The 16,957-nt window shown below is 47.7% G+C and overlaps 1 protein-coding gene across 4 annotated transcripts in view; it reads left to right on the forward strand.

The window, feature by feature from the left end:
• RPTOR (regulatory associated protein of MTOR complex 1) overlaps nucleotides 1–16,957 on the forward strand; it is a 156,168-nt gene that overhangs the window by 88,753 nt on the left and 50,458 nt on the right. For all 4 annotated transcript variants that reach the window (XM_054221548.1, XM_054221547.1, XM_054221550.1 and 1 more), the window contains exons 11-18: nucleotides 270–371; nucleotides 3,854–3,937; nucleotides 5,383–5,493; nucleotides 10,978–11,052; nucleotides 11,679–11,744; nucleotides 12,387–12,578; nucleotides 13,848–13,988; nucleotides 15,913–16,030. In XM_054221548.1, the coding sequence (XP_054077523.1) occupies nucleotides 270–371; nucleotides 3,854–3,937; nucleotides 5,383–5,493; nucleotides 10,978–11,052; nucleotides 11,679–11,744; nucleotides 12,387–12,578; nucleotides 13,848–13,988; nucleotides 15,913–16,030 (889 nt within the window). The remainder of the gene's footprint in view (nucleotides 1–269; nucleotides 372–3,853; nucleotides 3,938–5,382; nucleotides 5,494–10,977; nucleotides 11,053–11,678; nucleotides 11,745–12,386; nucleotides 12,579–13,847; nucleotides 13,989–15,912; nucleotides 16,031–16,957) is intronic.

Here is a 16,957-nt window from a genome sequence, read left to right on the forward strand (position 1 = left end):
TCTCTACTCTTTCTTTGTCTGTTTTCCAAACACTTCCGTTAGAGAAAGAAAGCATATTTAAAGGGAATTGTATCTCGTCAGTCTTTGGAAAATTTGTATACATTAAAGAAACCCCAAACAAATGTTTGCAAATTAAAAAGAATAGTTTTTGGAAACAATAAATGTGCGAGTCGTAGATGCCAAATTGTAGATGCCAATTGTTTCACATCTTTTTTTTTTTTCCCTTTTTTTTTTAAACCAAACCTGCCTTCCTGTTCTTGCTCCCACAGCACAGTCCCTTCTTTGCGGAGCAGCTGACGGCATTCCAGGTGTGGCTGACCATGGGCGTGGAGAACCGCAACCCCCCGGAGCAGCTCCCCATCGTCCTGCAGGTGAGCGGCCGGGGGGCTGCGTGACGAGGCCTCCGCTCTCAACCAGATGGCGTTTGGGTACATAAATTACGTGGGCTCCTTCAGGATTAATTAGAGCTGATTGCATGTTTACTAGACCTGTGCAGATGAAGACAAAGTGCTTTTCTTCCCCCACACCTTCGCTCTCCTGCTATAGTCCATTTGCAGCTTCAACAACATCCAGCTCTGCTGCCTCCTCTTCTGCTCTGAAGTAGCAAGACTCCGTCAGAGAGTAGCACATCTTTGTTGTTTTCTCCTGTAGTGTCTCCTCTTATATGCCAGCTCTGTCAGGCAGAGACTTTATCTTCTCTCTGTTTTCAGAAAGTGGAAGTTGCTGTGGTGTAAATAGTTTGGAAATGGCTCTTTATCTGTCTGGTTCAGCCTAGGAAGCGTTCCCTTTAATGCGATGCTGAAATTTTGCTGCAAAAACATAGAAGCAAGTCTCAGAAGACCATGCCTGGAAGCAATGTAGAGTTCTGGTAGGCATTTGCTCAGACTAGACATAGTTCATACATATAAAGGAGAAGAAAATCTAGGAGAAACAACACCTCATTTCAAATAATATTTTATGGCAAGGCACATATTACAATTGTCATCTGCTCTTGTCCTCTCCTCCCCAGGAGTTTGTATTGACAGAAATATAAACCTTCGTCAAGGTAGCTGTGGTCTCTTGTCTGCCAGGTAGCAAAAGTCTTTCTGTTTAGAGGAACGTGGTTCCAGTCACTTGTACAAGGATATGGGGTATTTTTCACTAAGTGGAGAAGACTCACCTTCCCTCTGTTAGCTACCAGCTTGTTCTGTGACTGACAGCACCATCAATCTCTGTACAACCAAATCTTAATTTCCCTGAGCCTCCCAGGCCTTGAGAGATCCGTTGGATAAACATATGTATGGTTTATCTCTGTTGCTGCAATAGGAGAAGGCAGATTTCTACTCTAGCACCAATTTTGCTGCTTTCCAGTGAATTATTTGGCACCAGAGGGCTCTGCAGGTAGCTTAACCTTGCAGTGGAATTGAGAGGTCACCTGGCAAAGGAACCTGCTTTCCTTCCTGGAGGAAAAATGAGCTAGGACAACATAATTGTTCTTATAATTAAAGCATATTAATTGTATAGTGGAATAAGATTACTTGTTAACAAGTTTGGGATACTTTGAATCAGAGACTAACTGATGGAAAGAGAGAAGGAAGTGCATTTCGGACCCCTTTTGAGCATCTTTTTGCTTTGACCCCTTGGGAGCGCTTAGGCTACGCTGCTGTCACCTAACAAAGGCTGATGCTCTTTTCCCATTTTAGATGTGCCCCTGGGGAAAGAAGGTATCTGAGTACCAGGGCCACGATGCCAGCCATGCAAAGCTTGGACTTGTCAGGGACAGGGAAAGGGCCCTTTGTAAATGGCCTTTTATTGACTTCAAGAAGTTGCTTTCCATCGTGAATTCTTGCTGTGCGTGGGGCAGGTTGGACACAGGTGGCTCCCTGGTGTGCAGGAGAGAGCAGTCATCACGGAGCAGGGAGCGTACGCGCAGCCCGAGGAGCCCATGTGGAAGATTCTGGATGCTTGTGGAGGCACCTCCTGCCGTGCGAGCTCCCGTGCGTGTAGACAAGGGCTGCACCTACTCCACAGACAGCCGCTGCTGCAGGCCCCTTCTTCCATCCTGCATTTGCCAGGAGATTCCTGCTAAAATGCGGACTGTTACTTCTACATTATCCTCTTGTGTCCTGGTTAATCTCTAACTTGCATTTGTGGACATAATTAGCTTCCCTATCTTCTGTTTAGGAATTATGATGGGCAGATGTCAGGGAGGGATGTGACGCAGTGCTGGGTGCATATAATGGCACAGTGTAGCAATTCCATAATTTCACTGGAAGTTCATAAATTATGTATAGACTCCCCACATCCTCATCCACGTCTCTAGAATTTGTGTCAGTTTTGGCTTCAGGTTATTGTGCAAATCAGTTTGGGAAGTGGGAATATAAAAACCTGAGAGAGGCTGATGGCTTTTTTGGTTTTGAAAATAATGAAACGGAGCTTCTAAAGTAAGACCCAGTTTGATTTGGTTAAAGGTCCTTGTGGGATGCTAGCAGCGTTGAGTGGGTTTTGTGTCTTCACCTGGAAATCCTTTTCGATTACAGCCTTTTGTTTTTCCCAGCTATGACAGAATTTGTGGATTTACTTGTTGTTTTCCGAAGGTCAGATATAATGCTGTTGTTATCTGTGTGCCTCCCGTCTCGGCGCGAGCACCCTGCACCTCCCCTGTTCCTCTCTGTTGTTTCAGCTGCCCCAGCTTCACCGTGTCCTGGTTTCTATTACTGCTTAATCTCAAACAGCTGCCCCCGTTATTCCAATCCTGGCCATCTTTAAAGCACGTTGTTAATCGTGCCAAGTTCTGTAGTGAGTTTATGGAATAGGCTGGTGCCAACTAGGGCAAGATGACCAAAATCCTTTCTCCTATGACCTGTCCCGAGATCTGAGCTTTGCAATTCAGAGGTGAAATGATTAGAGTAGTTAACGCATCTTCCTGTCTTCTTCTGGACTTTCTCTGCACAACTTTAGCATCTAGTATCTGTCATCCATAGTATGAGACACAAGCCACGTAATTTAGTTGTTCTTCAATATCAAACATGAAAAATAATTTAATTTGAGTATGCAGTGTGGAAAATCACTGAGAAGGGGATGGAATTGGGGGGGTAAATCAGCGAGTCTCTTTCCCCGAGACACGTGCTGGGGGATGTTACTCAATTGAAACTGAGGATTAAACGTTGCATTCCAATATCTTACATCTGTTAAGGAGATTAAGAACTGAAAGTCTGTCTGTTAATATTTCACACCAGGGTAGGTATAAGCCAGTAAACTACCACCTCATTATCGTTGTCAGACTCTCCTTTAATGAGATTTTTATTAACGACTGATGTGACCTTTTGCTTCCCTCTTAAGTCTCTTACATCGATTTGCCAAGGAAAGCAAAGCCTCTTTTTCTGCTTCTGAGCTGTTTTGAGAAATGGGAGGCTGGGCCTTTTCCTGCCCTTTGAATCCTCCCTGCAGACACGATCGTGTTCCTGCTTTGCTGGGGAAAGGCAGGTGCTACGGTGAGAATATTTGAAATCCAGAGGGGCTGCTTCCACCTCGCAGAGCTGTGCGGCAGCAGCACCATGGCGCTCGAGAGAAATGAGCAGAGAAGAAGTGGAGCAATGCCGTGGGGACTGGGGATAGCTGCATTCCTAGGAAAACCTCTGCGGGTGTCTGCAGAAACGGCGTGACGGAGAGCGGTATCAGGAGGGACAGTCCCCCCCAGTGACACTGCTCAGTGGGGTGACAGTTTTCAGCGGTCAGGGTTTGTCTTCCAGCTCTTTTGTTCAGTTTGTTGCAAGTCACATAGCGATCCAGAGCTCCACTTGCGTTTGCTCTGCAGTCACAAGGATTTTTGTTCTTTGTAGCAGGCAGTAACTGTTGTCCCTCCCCTCTGCAGGTGCTGCTGAGCCAGGTACATCGGCTGCGGGCTCTTGATTTGCTGGGAAGATTTTTGGACCTGGGTCCCTGGGCAGTTAGCTTGGTGCGTGCGTGTTGCATATTGTCTTGTAAAAGTCTAATTTCTCTCAGTATAGGCGATAAATACAAATGATGATTTATGGAAGGAAGATGTGGAAGATACTCCACAGATTTGACAAATGACCAGTATTTTGTGTGTTCTTCATGCGTGTAAAATGGACAAAGCATCCCTGAAAGAAAAGTGGTTTGTATTAATCAAGAAGGCCAAATAGCTGTTCATTTGCATTACTATGGAGAGGATTTCCTTGGGAATGGTTTAGTGTAAAATATTGCAAGGGACAAAACAGGAGAAAGTGTCTGGGACAAATGAGAAGGTTCATCGTGTAAAATAAACAACAAAAAAAGCACATAGGAGTATCATCTGCTTTCTCGGCTTACTGGCTGCATCATTTTCTTTATCTATTTGGTCTCTGGATTTTATAAGCTCTTCTGAGAAGGCGGCAGCTGCCTTCTGCATTTTGGAAAGCGGCTAGCTCAGTGTGGATAATAAATAAGAATTAAACAGAGGAGCAGTTTAAAACACTCATGTAAATGGAGCTATTTGTTGGTAACGATGTTGAAGATGAACCACCAGCTGGTTGTGGAGTAGCTCTATGATGGGCCTTTTTACTGGTTTTCTTTACCTTCCTTCTCCATCTAAGCCACGACTCCCTTCTCCATGCTTTTGCAGACAGCTTAGCCCTCAGTGGTAGGAAAAAATTATACATTAAAGGTGATTTTAAGCCCTCTGGGTTATAAACTTCTACAAAGATCAAAACAGAGCTGCAGGTCAGGCACGGTGGCCTTTGCTCCAGCCTTTATCTCCTTTATGACACCGGTTGGCCGTGACATCGGTTGGCCGTCCCGCTGGGCCATGCTGGGTGGGTGGGTGGGTGAGACCCCCCCGCAGCCCAGCGCTGCTCGAGCAAAGCCCCCGCCATACCTCTCCTTTCCGTTGCGCTCTGGGAAGGGCAGCTGCGATCACGGGGGGATTCTCAGAGATTTAGCGTCTTGCCTGTCCTGTGAGCATCCTCTCTAGCCCCACGGAAAAGGCTTGGTAAAAAGTCTGTGTAAGGCGAGAGGCCTATTTAATTTCCAGTGGGAAGACTGTAATTATTGAGCTTTTGCAATATGTTTACTTGTGAGAGCAAATGGCCCCAGCTGAGGAGAGTGCAGCATATCATGAAGCATAAAATAGCACAGGCTGTAACGAGTAAAAGCTAGTGCTAGATTAACTCGGAGTCTCTGCAGACCAAATGAATCTGAAAATATCTGGTGGCATCCAAGATTAAAATGAGCAATAGACAAATACTCAGGGATTCCCTCTTTACTAGAAATGTATGAAATTGTTCTCTACCAGATTTCTCACTGTGTCGTTAAATAAGCTGCATCTTCGCAGAGCGCCGGGTGCTGCCTCTGCGGGGACGCCGAGCCCCTCACCGGGCTTTGCTCTTCTCTCTGCCTCCCCAGGCCCTCTCTGTCGGCATCTTTCCCTACGTGCTGAAGCTGCTTCAGAGTTCGGCTCGTGAGCTGAGACCGCTCCTCGTCTTCATCTGGGCCAAAATTCTGGCAGTGGACAGCGTGAGTACTCCTGAGCTTGGCAGTTTCTTTGGGTTTTCAGCAACGTTTGCTTTGTCCAGTTGCTTTAGAATTGAGACTTTCTCCTGAGGTACTTCAGTGAGACACTGTATTGTCTGGAGACCAGCAGATTATCTCATTCATTTATTCCACTCGTATAAAAGCTAGTTTCTGGAACTTTTTGAATGGGAAGCCCCCATTAAGTTGCTGACGCCGGGTAGTTTGGATGCCAGGGGCGAAAGCAGGTTTGCTCTGTCTGTTAATGCTGCAGCGTCACGGTGATATCTCACAGGTCCTGGTTCTCCTCTGGTACAGGGTGCAGGTGCTCCAGGTGAAGCCCCTCAGATCTCACTGGTTGCATCTTCATTGGGGAAGACGGCGCTTCGCTGGCTGAAGGGGCTTAAAACGCACTCGTCCCTTCTGTCACAGATTCCCAGGAGAGCGCGGGCGCACGCTCATGCTCTGCCTCAATTTGTTCACTTCAGATTGTGATCGAACGTGTTTTGCTCAAGACCATTCCTGTCAGCTGTCAAAACAGGCGCGGGGTAGCCTTCAGACACAGAATTTTTCTAGAAATAAATCAAAAGTAATTTTTGGTGACTTTGACTTACAAATCCTACTCCAAGTCTAATGTACATGCTGATGCATTGAAGGTGGGTGGCACAGAAGTACTTACCCCCCCAGAAGCTGGGTTATTCCTGCCAAGGTCTGTGATTCTGGTCTTCTCTGCTATGTTTTAGCACCTTTTGGGATGAGGTTTAAAAAATGAGCCCTGATTTTTAAAGATGGCCTTAGCCAAAGTTCTGTTTTGTGGGGTTGAAAATAAATCATTAAGCAGGTAAGTCATTGCAGATAAATTTGTATGGCTGTATATATGACTCCGTGGTTTGTGGGTGCAATTAGTTGAGCAATATAAAATGATTAGGAGTGATGCGCACAGTTAATTGCAGGCACAATTATAAGCCGTTATGAAATTGTCTGAACTGCTTTTAGAAGCTGGATCTTGCCTGCTTGGGGGGTTATTTTTGTTATATCTTTTCCATTTCAGTATGGAGAATAATATTGAATTTGTTGGAATTTTTACCCACTGTTGATCTGGCATTGTCGGGTTTAGTTTTATAAATATATTTTCATTAACATCCTAAGAGGATTTTGGAAAGCAAAGAAAATGAAAACTATTCATCTTAAAGCTACTCTTGAAAAGCTTATTCTTGATGCATGCCTCTGCGCGGCTGATGCTTCAGCCCCAGGTACGTTTCGGAGTGGGCTCACGTATAATTGACACGGCGTGTGGCGCCGTCCTTCCCTGTCTCGAGGGGCAAAGCCAAGCTGAGAGGGCTCTTCCCCTTCCCCTCCCCTGCCGCCATCGGTAGTTCTCCCTCTATTTTATTGCCCAGCTCCTTTGGTAGGCTGCGCTTTAAAAGAGAACAACAGCAAAAATACCTCGAAATTTTGTATTGGGATTTCTGTTGGCCGTGTCACTCACTGGCTCCACAGCCGAGGGGTACAAGTGAGGAGGGAGGAGAGGGGCAGCTCCAGCAGGAAAAGGCAGCAGTGTGAGTTGTCACACCATAAAGGGAACAAATGTGTTGTTATATCAGAAGCTAAAAAGCTTGTTATATGCTCAATATCAATACGGACATGTCTTTTCCCTCCTCTGCTGGCACAAGCTTTGGCCGTGTATCTTTGAAACAAATTCAGTTTCAACCAAAGTTTACCAAAACCCGGCATGGCAGGGTGCATGCTTTGTGGGTTCCAGGTTCTCTCACGCTGCAGCCTGCTCTGCTTCCCCAACCCTCGGTGTTTCCCGAGGGTAAATTTATCTAAACGAACCACAAACCCGGAATCTGCGTGTTCCGGGATGAGGGACGGTGTTGTGGCGTGTTGGTTGAGGCGGCAGCGTGGGGCCTGGCTGGGCGGCGCAGGGCACGCCGTGGGCACTGCAGGGCGGCACTGGGAGTGCGACGGCAGGAGGTGCTGAGCTGGGGGTGGGTGCGGTAATTAACTGTAGGGCTGCGGGGAAGGACTGTAGCCTGGGGCGGGTGCGTGGGTCTGCAGGTGCCATCCCTCCTGCGCCAGGCGTGCGTCTGCCTGGCTCGGCTCTCGTGCCACCTCCATCACCCAGGCAGAAGCCGTTACCCTGGTGTGTGAGAGCATGTTTATTTTCAAACATTCTGCCAGACAATCTTCATCCTTGCAATAATTGTACGGCGCTGTCTCTCTCCTTCCTCTGCTGTTCCCTGGACCTGTATTTCATTTGGTTTCAGGAGAGTGTAGCTGATGAAATCACTTTCATTAGGACTGGAGTTCAGCTGATTGCTCATTCCTCTTTGTGTTTGGATGTGGCTGAGAACGAGTTATCAGAGACTCACTAATGCCCCGGAGAGCAGAATATCCTGCTAAGATAATATTTCTGTTGTGGTGCCTCCCTCTCTGAGGGCAGGGGGGCAGAGGGAAGGTGATCTGACGTGAGGCAGCGGTGTGGGATGCCATGTGTCCATTCAGTGAGCATGGCATGCTGTGAAGAATTGTGTCGTGTCATAAAAATTACAGGATAAATCAATGGTGCTACAGAAACCTCGTACCTCAGACAGAACTGTTTGTGCGTGATATATAGGTGTCCCTAATAAGCCTTGGAATATTTAGATTAATCTGCTTTAATCGCCTGTATAATCAGATGATTTTTCATAGGATGTTCATTGAGGCCTCTGGTCATCTCTGTCGGAAGCGTTTCCGGAGCATCCCCCCGCAGAGCTGCGCAGCGCTGCTGGGTCGTCGCCTTCTGCAGGTGTCTCAGGCTCAGGTCGGAGCAGGAGCAGCGCTGCGTGCCGAGATGGCTGTCAGCCTCGCAAATGCAGTTTAGGTCAAGAATTCGCTACGTGCTACATTGATAATGTTTGGTAAACAGCACCATCTATATCTTAAATACTTGAATTTAAAGGGGGGGAAAAAAAATCCCCCCACCTGTAATAAGGATTGTAATCAGGGATTTAAGTAAGACCAAAAAAACCTGCGCATTAAACAGTACTGAAAATGTGAATGCTACTAAAGTAGGACAGTGAAAAAGAGGTCTTACTGCTCCAGAGAATTGGCTGAAGCCAACAGAAAACAAACATTTCTCATACTTTCTAAAGCAATGGAGTGATATAAATAGTATGCTTTCTTTCTGGGTGTGTCCTTTGTTGGCAGGATTGTGACCCCGGCTTCTCATCATTAATACAAATACACAAGTTAAGCGTTCCTTGAGGGTAATTTGGTAAAGCTGCCCACCTCAGGGGAAGGGTTCACTGCCTGGGACACCCCGAGCTGCGGCAGTGCTGCCGTATTCCGGGAACTCACGAGATTTTTCGGGACAAGTTACAATGCACACGAGTTGTATTAAGGAGACAGAGGAGAGCTGTGCTCTGGTCCCTCCCCAGCACCGGGAACTTTGTTTTATGTAAGATCTGAACTCTCACCGAGCCTGCAGCTTGTTTTGGCCATGTTGTATTGTTACTCGCAAGTGTAGCTGCTTATTCCTCGAGGAGGAGGTGTTCCTGGGGCCGGCATTCCGTGGTGGCCGCAGGATCGGAGCAGAGAGGGATGGGGCAAGAGCGCTGGCTCCAGAGGAGCTGCTCCCGCCCTCCAGCCTCCCGTCTTTGGGTCCCAGTGGCAGCACAGCAGATGTGTGTGAAGATGCAGAGCCTTCTCGTTGTTGATGTCTGCGTGCCCATGCTATAGTGAGGAGATTGGGTTTTGTACGGAACAGAAAGTATTCCCACGGAGAAAGAAAAGGGGGAGAAAAGGAAGCCTGGGTTTTGTGCAGCATTACAGAGACGTCGGGAAAGCCTCTCGTAGCTGCAGCCTGGCATCAATCCATTCCCTCTGCTCTTTGCTCTGCCAAAAGCAGCATCTTTACTCCCTTCAGCAATAAAATATTCTCTTGCATCTCTGCCTTGCCATCCCCTCTCCTTTCAACAATTAGTTCCCTCCTTCACCTTCTACGCCTGATAAAAAATAAATGATCCTGTCTCTGGTGTGAAGCACGCAATAGAACCACAGTCACGGGGGAAGCTGATTGCCAAGGCAGTGTTTCCTCCCTTAAATTTTCACGTTCGTAGTATTATTCTTTCGGTTTGACCCTAATATGTCAACCTGAAGCCTGAGTTGGCATGGTAGCAAAGCCATGCGCTTTGTATGCCCTGCGCTTCGCTGCTGATACCACCCCAGGAAAAGCTGCGTTATTCTCCTTATGGGCTTTTACAGACAGTGGAGTTGCTCTGCAGTTTGTGGCTCTGTGCGGTAGGAGATCGTGCTACCACATGCTACTGTCGTATCCATTTAATACACGTTAGCACTTGACCAAATAATACAGTGATTAGTCTCGTTTGTGGAGAGGAGTTGAAATCTCGTCAAACTCTAGTCCCGCCTAGGCGGGGGATTGGGCAGAATATAAAGAATGAGTAATTCCACCTCCGCCCCCAACCCTCACCGATTTACTGGTAATGGCTGAGTGATGTGGGCCGCTGTAAGGGAAAGACGTGCTGGGTTTATCGCGGTCTGCAGGAGCGTCCTGCTGGTGGAGGTGGCTCTCCACGCTCATGCCACGTTGCTGTCCCTGGCTGCCACCGCAGCGGTGCGGAGAGAACCGGGGAGGGCTGTGCCACCAAACCACCTCCCACGCTCACGGGGAAGGGGGGGCTGTGTTTATTAAGGAAGGGGGACAGAGCAGACTTGCCCCAAACCCTCCCTCGCTCTGGAGTCCCGCGGGTGAGACGCGGGGGCTGGAGGGACCCCCGGGGCATACGCAGCTTCCGACGAGGGCTCCTGCCTCGGACGCCGGGCACCAGCGCACGCTGCCTGGCGCTTGGTAGCTGCTGCGTGACCATGGTGGCCTCCAAAGGGAGCGCTCAGGGCACGTGCTCCCTGCCAGGGGAACCTGACGGGTTTTGCCAGGATTTTACACTCCTTAGGGGGATATCGAACCGTACAACTAGAAGGTAGTGAGCAGCAATTATCAGCAAACCTGATCTATGGTAAGCTAATTGCCTTGGCCTGGGATTGGAAATCAAGTGGAGAACTTGACAAGGGGCTTTTAGAAGATCTAATCTTACATAATTTTGTTAAATATAAAAATAAAAAATTAATTGGATTCCTTCTCAGTTTTGCCCTTGGTGGCTCTTGAATATTGGTGAAGGTTTAATGTGGGACAGAGAAATGGCAAATTTAACTCTTCTCCTAAGCAGGAGGCCGCAGTTCCAGCCTCTGTTTGTGTCGTGCTGGGGGTGGCAGAGGGTTCCGTGCTTCAGACACCGCGCTCCCCCGGCAGCCCTTCCGCAGGGAGGTTCGGTGCCAGCCCCAATGGAGGGCTTGCGCTTTCTTTTGCTTCTTAAATGAAAACAAGATTTGAGAAAAATTATTAGGACATGAAATATTCATACATCATTGGAGGAAAAAATATTTTTATGTTATTGTACTCATTGTGTTTTTCTCTGTCTCATTTTTCAGTCATGCCAAGCTGACCTTGTGAAGGACAACGGTCACAAGTATTTCCTTTCCGTTCTGGCAGATCCTTACATGCCAGTAAGCACAAGTCATTTTTATTCAGACTCCTCTAGCATCTGCTTAGCTTGTCTTACCTGCTCTTGCTGGCAGGACACAGCTGGTGCGGAGACAGGGCTGTGTCCCACCTCATCTCCTGTGACCCCCCGGCTCTGCTGAGGAGGCATTTGGAGCTGCGGAGCCAGCGACCAGGGGAATTAACAATGCTCCTGCCAGGTTCCGTGATAGAGAGAGCCAAACCAAACAGGAGTTTGCAAACTTGTCTAAAGTTACAGGAGCGCAGGTTGCTCGGTGGCGGTGATGGGAGCCGGGGGTCCTGGGGGCAGAGGCAGCCCATTGCGCTGCAGTTCTAATGTGCTCTGCAAAAGCTCTGTGTGGGTTCCTGCGATGGGTGTTTGTTGTACGCCTCCTCCAGAGCAATAAACGGGGGCTGGCTGGGAGGATCGTTCTGCCAGCCTGATGAAGTGTCTCAGGTGGGACTGGTGACAGGACTGCATGACAAGAAGATTCAAGCTTGCCTTCCTCTCTCTTGTTCTTTTAATGTGATACAAACTGGACTTAGAATAATCTCGTGTTTCAGAAAGCACGGGATGTAGTTGTTCTCTGACCTGTTTTCTAGATGACAATTAGTTGTATATTGTTTTAAGGCTGAACACAGGACAATGACGGCTTTTATCCTGGCTGTGATTGTGAACAACTACAACACTGGCCAGGTGAGTCCCAGCATCCTTTTGCCTTTCATTCCCTCCTGCCTCTTCTCTGCATTGTGCCTTCACTTTGATAAAAGTGTCCTGGCTTGCCTTAAAGCACAGCCCTGACCTGGCATACTGAAAGAGAAGATTGCTTTGCATTATTTTTGTGTGGATTAAAAGAAAAATTGACCTGGAGGTGTGACAAACACATTCTGTACCTGGCACCGGGAGGTGGAGGTTAAGGACACAAGTCGCTCCCAGCTGCCCCTCCAGCAGCCGCTGACGGGCCATTAAAGAAATAGTGGCTGGTTCCTGTCAAATGGGAACTTGACGGCTGTGATAAAGTTCTTGGGAAGGGTATGTGGAATGAGCCATAAACCTTGGGGCTCTGACATGTGCAAGGAGTATTTCCAATGAAGAAAAAACAGGCTTTATGCATCACAGGAAGCATTTCTAATGCTCAACTATTTAACTAGCTGTAGCAGCCTGTAGTTGACCTTCCCTTCATGCTGCTTCCAAATGGTATTTTATAACAAAATCGGTATATAACCACCAAATAATTATTTTCTCTTGATTTCCTGTCTAGTTCAGAAATAATCTTCTTTTTCAATGATGAGGTGGGAAGCTGGCATCCAAAATAAATTGCATTGATTTGTGTTTTAGGAAGCTTGCCTTCAAGGAAACCTGATTGCTATTTGCCTGGAGCAGTTAAACGATCCACATCCTCTTCTGCGTCAGTGGGTGGCCATTTGTTTAGGACGTATTTGGCAGAACTTTGACTCAGCCAGGTGGTGTGGTGTGAGAGACAGCGCTCATGAAAAGCTCTACAGTCTCCTCTCAGATCCCATCCCAGAGGTAAAAATCCAACTTTTTAAATAAACGCCAGTTGAATTGTCAGAAATCTGGCAGAGGGTTACAGAAGTGCTTACAAAACCAGGGCCTTCAAGATCTTTGTGATTGTGTCTGGGTCACAGAAAAGCCTTACTGCTCTTTCTTCCAGGTGGTGCAAATCATCCAACCCTGCAAGAGAAGTAACCAAAGAGATGGCAGGGGGAGTTCGTGCAGCCCTTGGAATCTGGGCACCGGAGTTAGGAAACACCATGGGTTTTGTTTACCTGCATATCAAAAGCTTGTTAAAAATGTGGTCCCAAAACTCACTGTGTGTTGCAGAAAACCCTCTAGTCTTTTTGTCCAAGTATGAAAACTGTTCTGCTCCTGGTGTGTGTGAAAATACATCTTTAATTGAACGTGCTTTACCTTTGTGACAAACTCTCCAAGAGAGAAGGGATTCTAGTGCAGAGCCTGGCTGTGATTGACAGAGCCTGTCAGACCCCGGTGAAATTACATCGCGTGTGGGAGAAGGAAGCCTGGAGATAAGCGCCACTGCTAACGTGCAGGGATTGAAGATTAGATTCCCCTTCACGTTCAGTCTTTCTGTCCCCGCATCCGCCACCTCCTCTCTCTGGCCCCAGCTTTCCCCATTTTCCAGGTGGGATCTGTGCGAGGGCCGGGCTGGCTGTGCTCACGGCACACCCGGATGGCTCTTGGAGACGCTGGAGTGAGCGTTTCTGCTTTCCGAAGCACATCCTGCAGTTGCCGATTATGCCGTGTCCCCGCCGTTTGCAGCTTCTGCCAAGGCAAGCTGTGACATTCCCAGGCCACCTGATCCCTCTGTTCTTGGCGTGATCTGGCAAAGTTTACCCTGATTTGAGCTGCTGTCATTTCTCCTTTTCTTTTTTCTATCATCTTGCTGTAAGCCCGTATCTGAAGATGGTGGCTCAGCACTCTTATTAAAGAGACTCACATCCCAACAGTAACTCCCGGTGTCCCTTGTTCCTGTTAATTAATATTCTAGGCAATGTCAACTGGAAAAATCACCCATGGGAAGGTCACCGAGTATTCTGGGAAATTAAGTATACTCCTGCATCTGCGAATACGTAAAACTCAGTGCGTTGGCTGAATCTGTTTTGGTTTTTACTCTCCATGGGCTTCCATTTAGCCCTTGCTATTTACCTGACACAGTCCCGGTTTCCAGAGATGCCGTTTGTGGGGATGAAAAATCTCACTGGGAAACTTCAAGCTGGAAACAAGAGGAAAATAATAATGAATGTTTGTGTCTCGCAGGTTCGCTGTGCTGCAGTCTTTGCACTGGGAACGTTTGTGGGCAACTCAGCTGAACGGACCGATCACTCCACCACCATCGATCACAACGTAGCCATGATGTTGGCCCAGCTTATCAACGACGGGAGCCCCATGGTCAGAAAGGTACAGAAAGGCCGGCGGCACCCAACTTTGCTGGATCCATGCTGATGAGCTCTGCACTGTGCCTAATCGGAGTGTGCATTATTTAATGGCTTCTCAATGAATGTGACTCATTTGGAAGTATCTGTTTCATCGTGAAGTCTTTTAAATTCACGTCCTGCTGAGAAGCACCACGCACGTGTGACGCCACCAGCGAAAACCGCAGCATCAGCCCAGTGGGGTGGCTGAAGGCTCGGCACCGCGCCCTGCGCTGCACGCTCAGGGTCGCACGCAGTAGCGTTCTGGGATGCTCTTTCATCCACTTGCCCTTTTTCAGTGCACATATTACAGCGTTCCGTTTACAATTTGCAATAGGAAGAGCCTACTGACAGGAATAATACGAGTAAAGTGTAGTGTGTCGTAGTGTCCAGGTGTTGACAAGATTGTTGTTCAGATCAAAATGTTTCTGCTGTTTGACAGTGGACCTTTGATTCAGCTCACGTATTCCACTAAGCAAATGTCTGAAATAGGAGTAACAGTCTCAGGGATTTGTGGGAATCTTTACGTCCTGGGTTTTTTTCATTTAAAGAGAATGTGAAGACAGGGATAAGGAAGGAGAATAATTACACTGGAATCTTTCAGGTGCACAAAACACTGAGGATTCTTGCTGGGCCACTCTTCTTCAAATGCTCTTCTGTTGGTTCCTGTTTTGATTGCAATATTTTACCTTCTCAGATTTTAAATGAAATAGTAACGTGTTGCTAGAAACATGGAGTATGTGGCCGTCCTAGGGGAGGAAGAGGAGAGGGAGGAAGAGTGCTGTGGAGAGAACGAGAGCTCCATTCAGGAAAAAGATCTTGCTGCTTTTAGAAACCACAAGGACGGACAAGAATCTGTTTCCAAGTAATTCGCCAGATTTTGGAGAATTGCAATTTCTGATGCGCCATCAATAGTACATTAAATAGTTTTTGACATCCTGGATTGTTCTTGATGGCTGTACTTAGGCGTCCTGATGCTTGTGTTTACTTAACTGGAACATCAACACCCTGACAGTTGTCACCAGCGTTGTGAGGATTAATTTTTGTTGTCTTGTTCCGGCATTTAATCAGTTTAATTCAAGAGAGAGCTGTGTGTCACACTGTACGATCTTTGAGATTCATAAATCTCTCTTTTGGAGATTAGTCCCCTGAACAGAGAACAGCAACCACAGCCAGCTCTCCACCCCCCGTTTGCTGTTTCCAAGTGCCCAGCAAGCCCTACCTAATTGAGGGCCTGAACTTCACCTTCTCTTCCCTCCCCACCCCACCCCGGTAATTCAGGTTCTCAAGTGGCGGGTAGGAGAATGGACGGCCTGATGATCCCTTGCAGTGGGCAGCACCGATCTCACGTCAGCGGCTGACATTGTGGGTCAGTACGAGACTCTGCGGTTCAGCGGAGGATTCAGACGCCAGAGCTCTTCCTGGAGGAGCTGAGCCGTGTCCCCAGGGGCCTCTTGTCAGATTCTGTTTCCTTCAGCTCGGAGCAAATGTAGGACAGGCTGTAGGACAAGGGCTCTGCTCCGTGTGTACGTCTGCAGCGCAGGGAGAGGGCTGGGGGCACCGATCCTGGGCACAGCTCGTGTCTGCTCTGCAGGGGACACACGCTTCCCCTGGGCGAGAAGCTGCATGCACAGGAGCAGGGGGAGCTGGGGGCACTCGCCAGCTCGGTACTTTCTGTGACACCGCGTCAGTTTGACAATATTGGGCAGAATCAAAGAGTAGCAGGAGCCTGTTCAGGTATAAAAGACTTGTGAAGAATTAGGTTTGAAACAGAGTGCTCAGGGAAGGGAAGATTGTTAATCTGGATGGCCACCCAACAAAAATGACCATACTGTCCTGTGCTTCCCTTTGGTCCATTGTTTCTGACCTACGTAACCACGAAATACCTGTTTCTTCTGCTCTTTCCATAGGAGCTGGTGGTGGCCTTAAGTCACCTGGTGGTTCAGTACGAGAGCAATTTCTGCACCGTCGCCTTGCAGTTCATGGAAGAAGAGAAGAATTACCCTCTCCCTTCTCCAGCTGCCACAGGTGGGTGGTTTGTGTCTGTGTGGGCAGGAAATGTATAGCCTGAAAGCGCTTGGGAACTTTTATTTGAAGAGTTTTCCACACACAATGAAATTCTTGCTGGTGGTGATTTGTCAAACAGCACCGTTGCCACAAAGCTGAGTGGCCTGGTGGGTAGCTCCGCTGTCTGTTTAGCACTATAATATATTGCACTGCAGAAATGCATCCTCCGCTCAGTCTATGTCTAAAACACAGCTATAGCTCACCAGCGAGACGTAGAGACTGAACGCCCTGTCAAATTCAAAGGGATTCCCTTCAGGTGGAGGTGGAAGTATATTTGTTGAGGCTGTACACAGGCTTACCAGACTGGGGTTATTCCCCTCGATTATACCTGAAACTTCCGTGTCGTGTTGACCTAATGAGAAGCCTCACCACCCAGCGCTGAGCCAACCAGAGTCTTTGATACTGTGAGGCACCAGATGAGAAGCAGTGAAGAACTTCAGGCTCTGTGCCTATGGTCCCGTCCCTTTTGCTGTTTCTGTTGCTTTATGTGAGGAATGAAAAGCCCAAGCGAAATTGTTGCTAACCTCATATTTTCTTTAGAAGTTAAGTACTTTGGAAATCTCAAAGGGTAATGGGACTGTTGCAATGGAAACTTGGAGACAAGACCACGTGCTGTCTCTGCAATGAGTAGTTTGATCTCCCGATTGTCTGAGTAACTAAATCATGTTGGAAAATAAGCTTCTGCACATTTGTCCTTTTTGCTGCAGGAAATAAACATTACATGCAGTTTATTTCCTTATCCAAAAGAATCCTGAAGCAGGATGCACTGCAGGCATCAGCGCCACCACCACCGTGCAGCCACCTCTGCAGTGAAGTGAAATAGCTATTCTGAAGCCACGTACTGTGTCTGTATTCGGGAATGAAAATGAGAAATTTGGGGAAATTATA

The sequence above is a fragment of the Rissa tridactyla genome, chromosome 15, assembly GCF_028500815.1.
Source record: "Rissa tridactyla isolate bRisTri1 chromosome 15, bRisTri1.patW.cur.20221130, whole genome shotgun sequence".
NCBI lineage: Eukaryota > Metazoa > Chordata > Aves > Charadriiformes > Laridae > Rissa > Rissa tridactyla.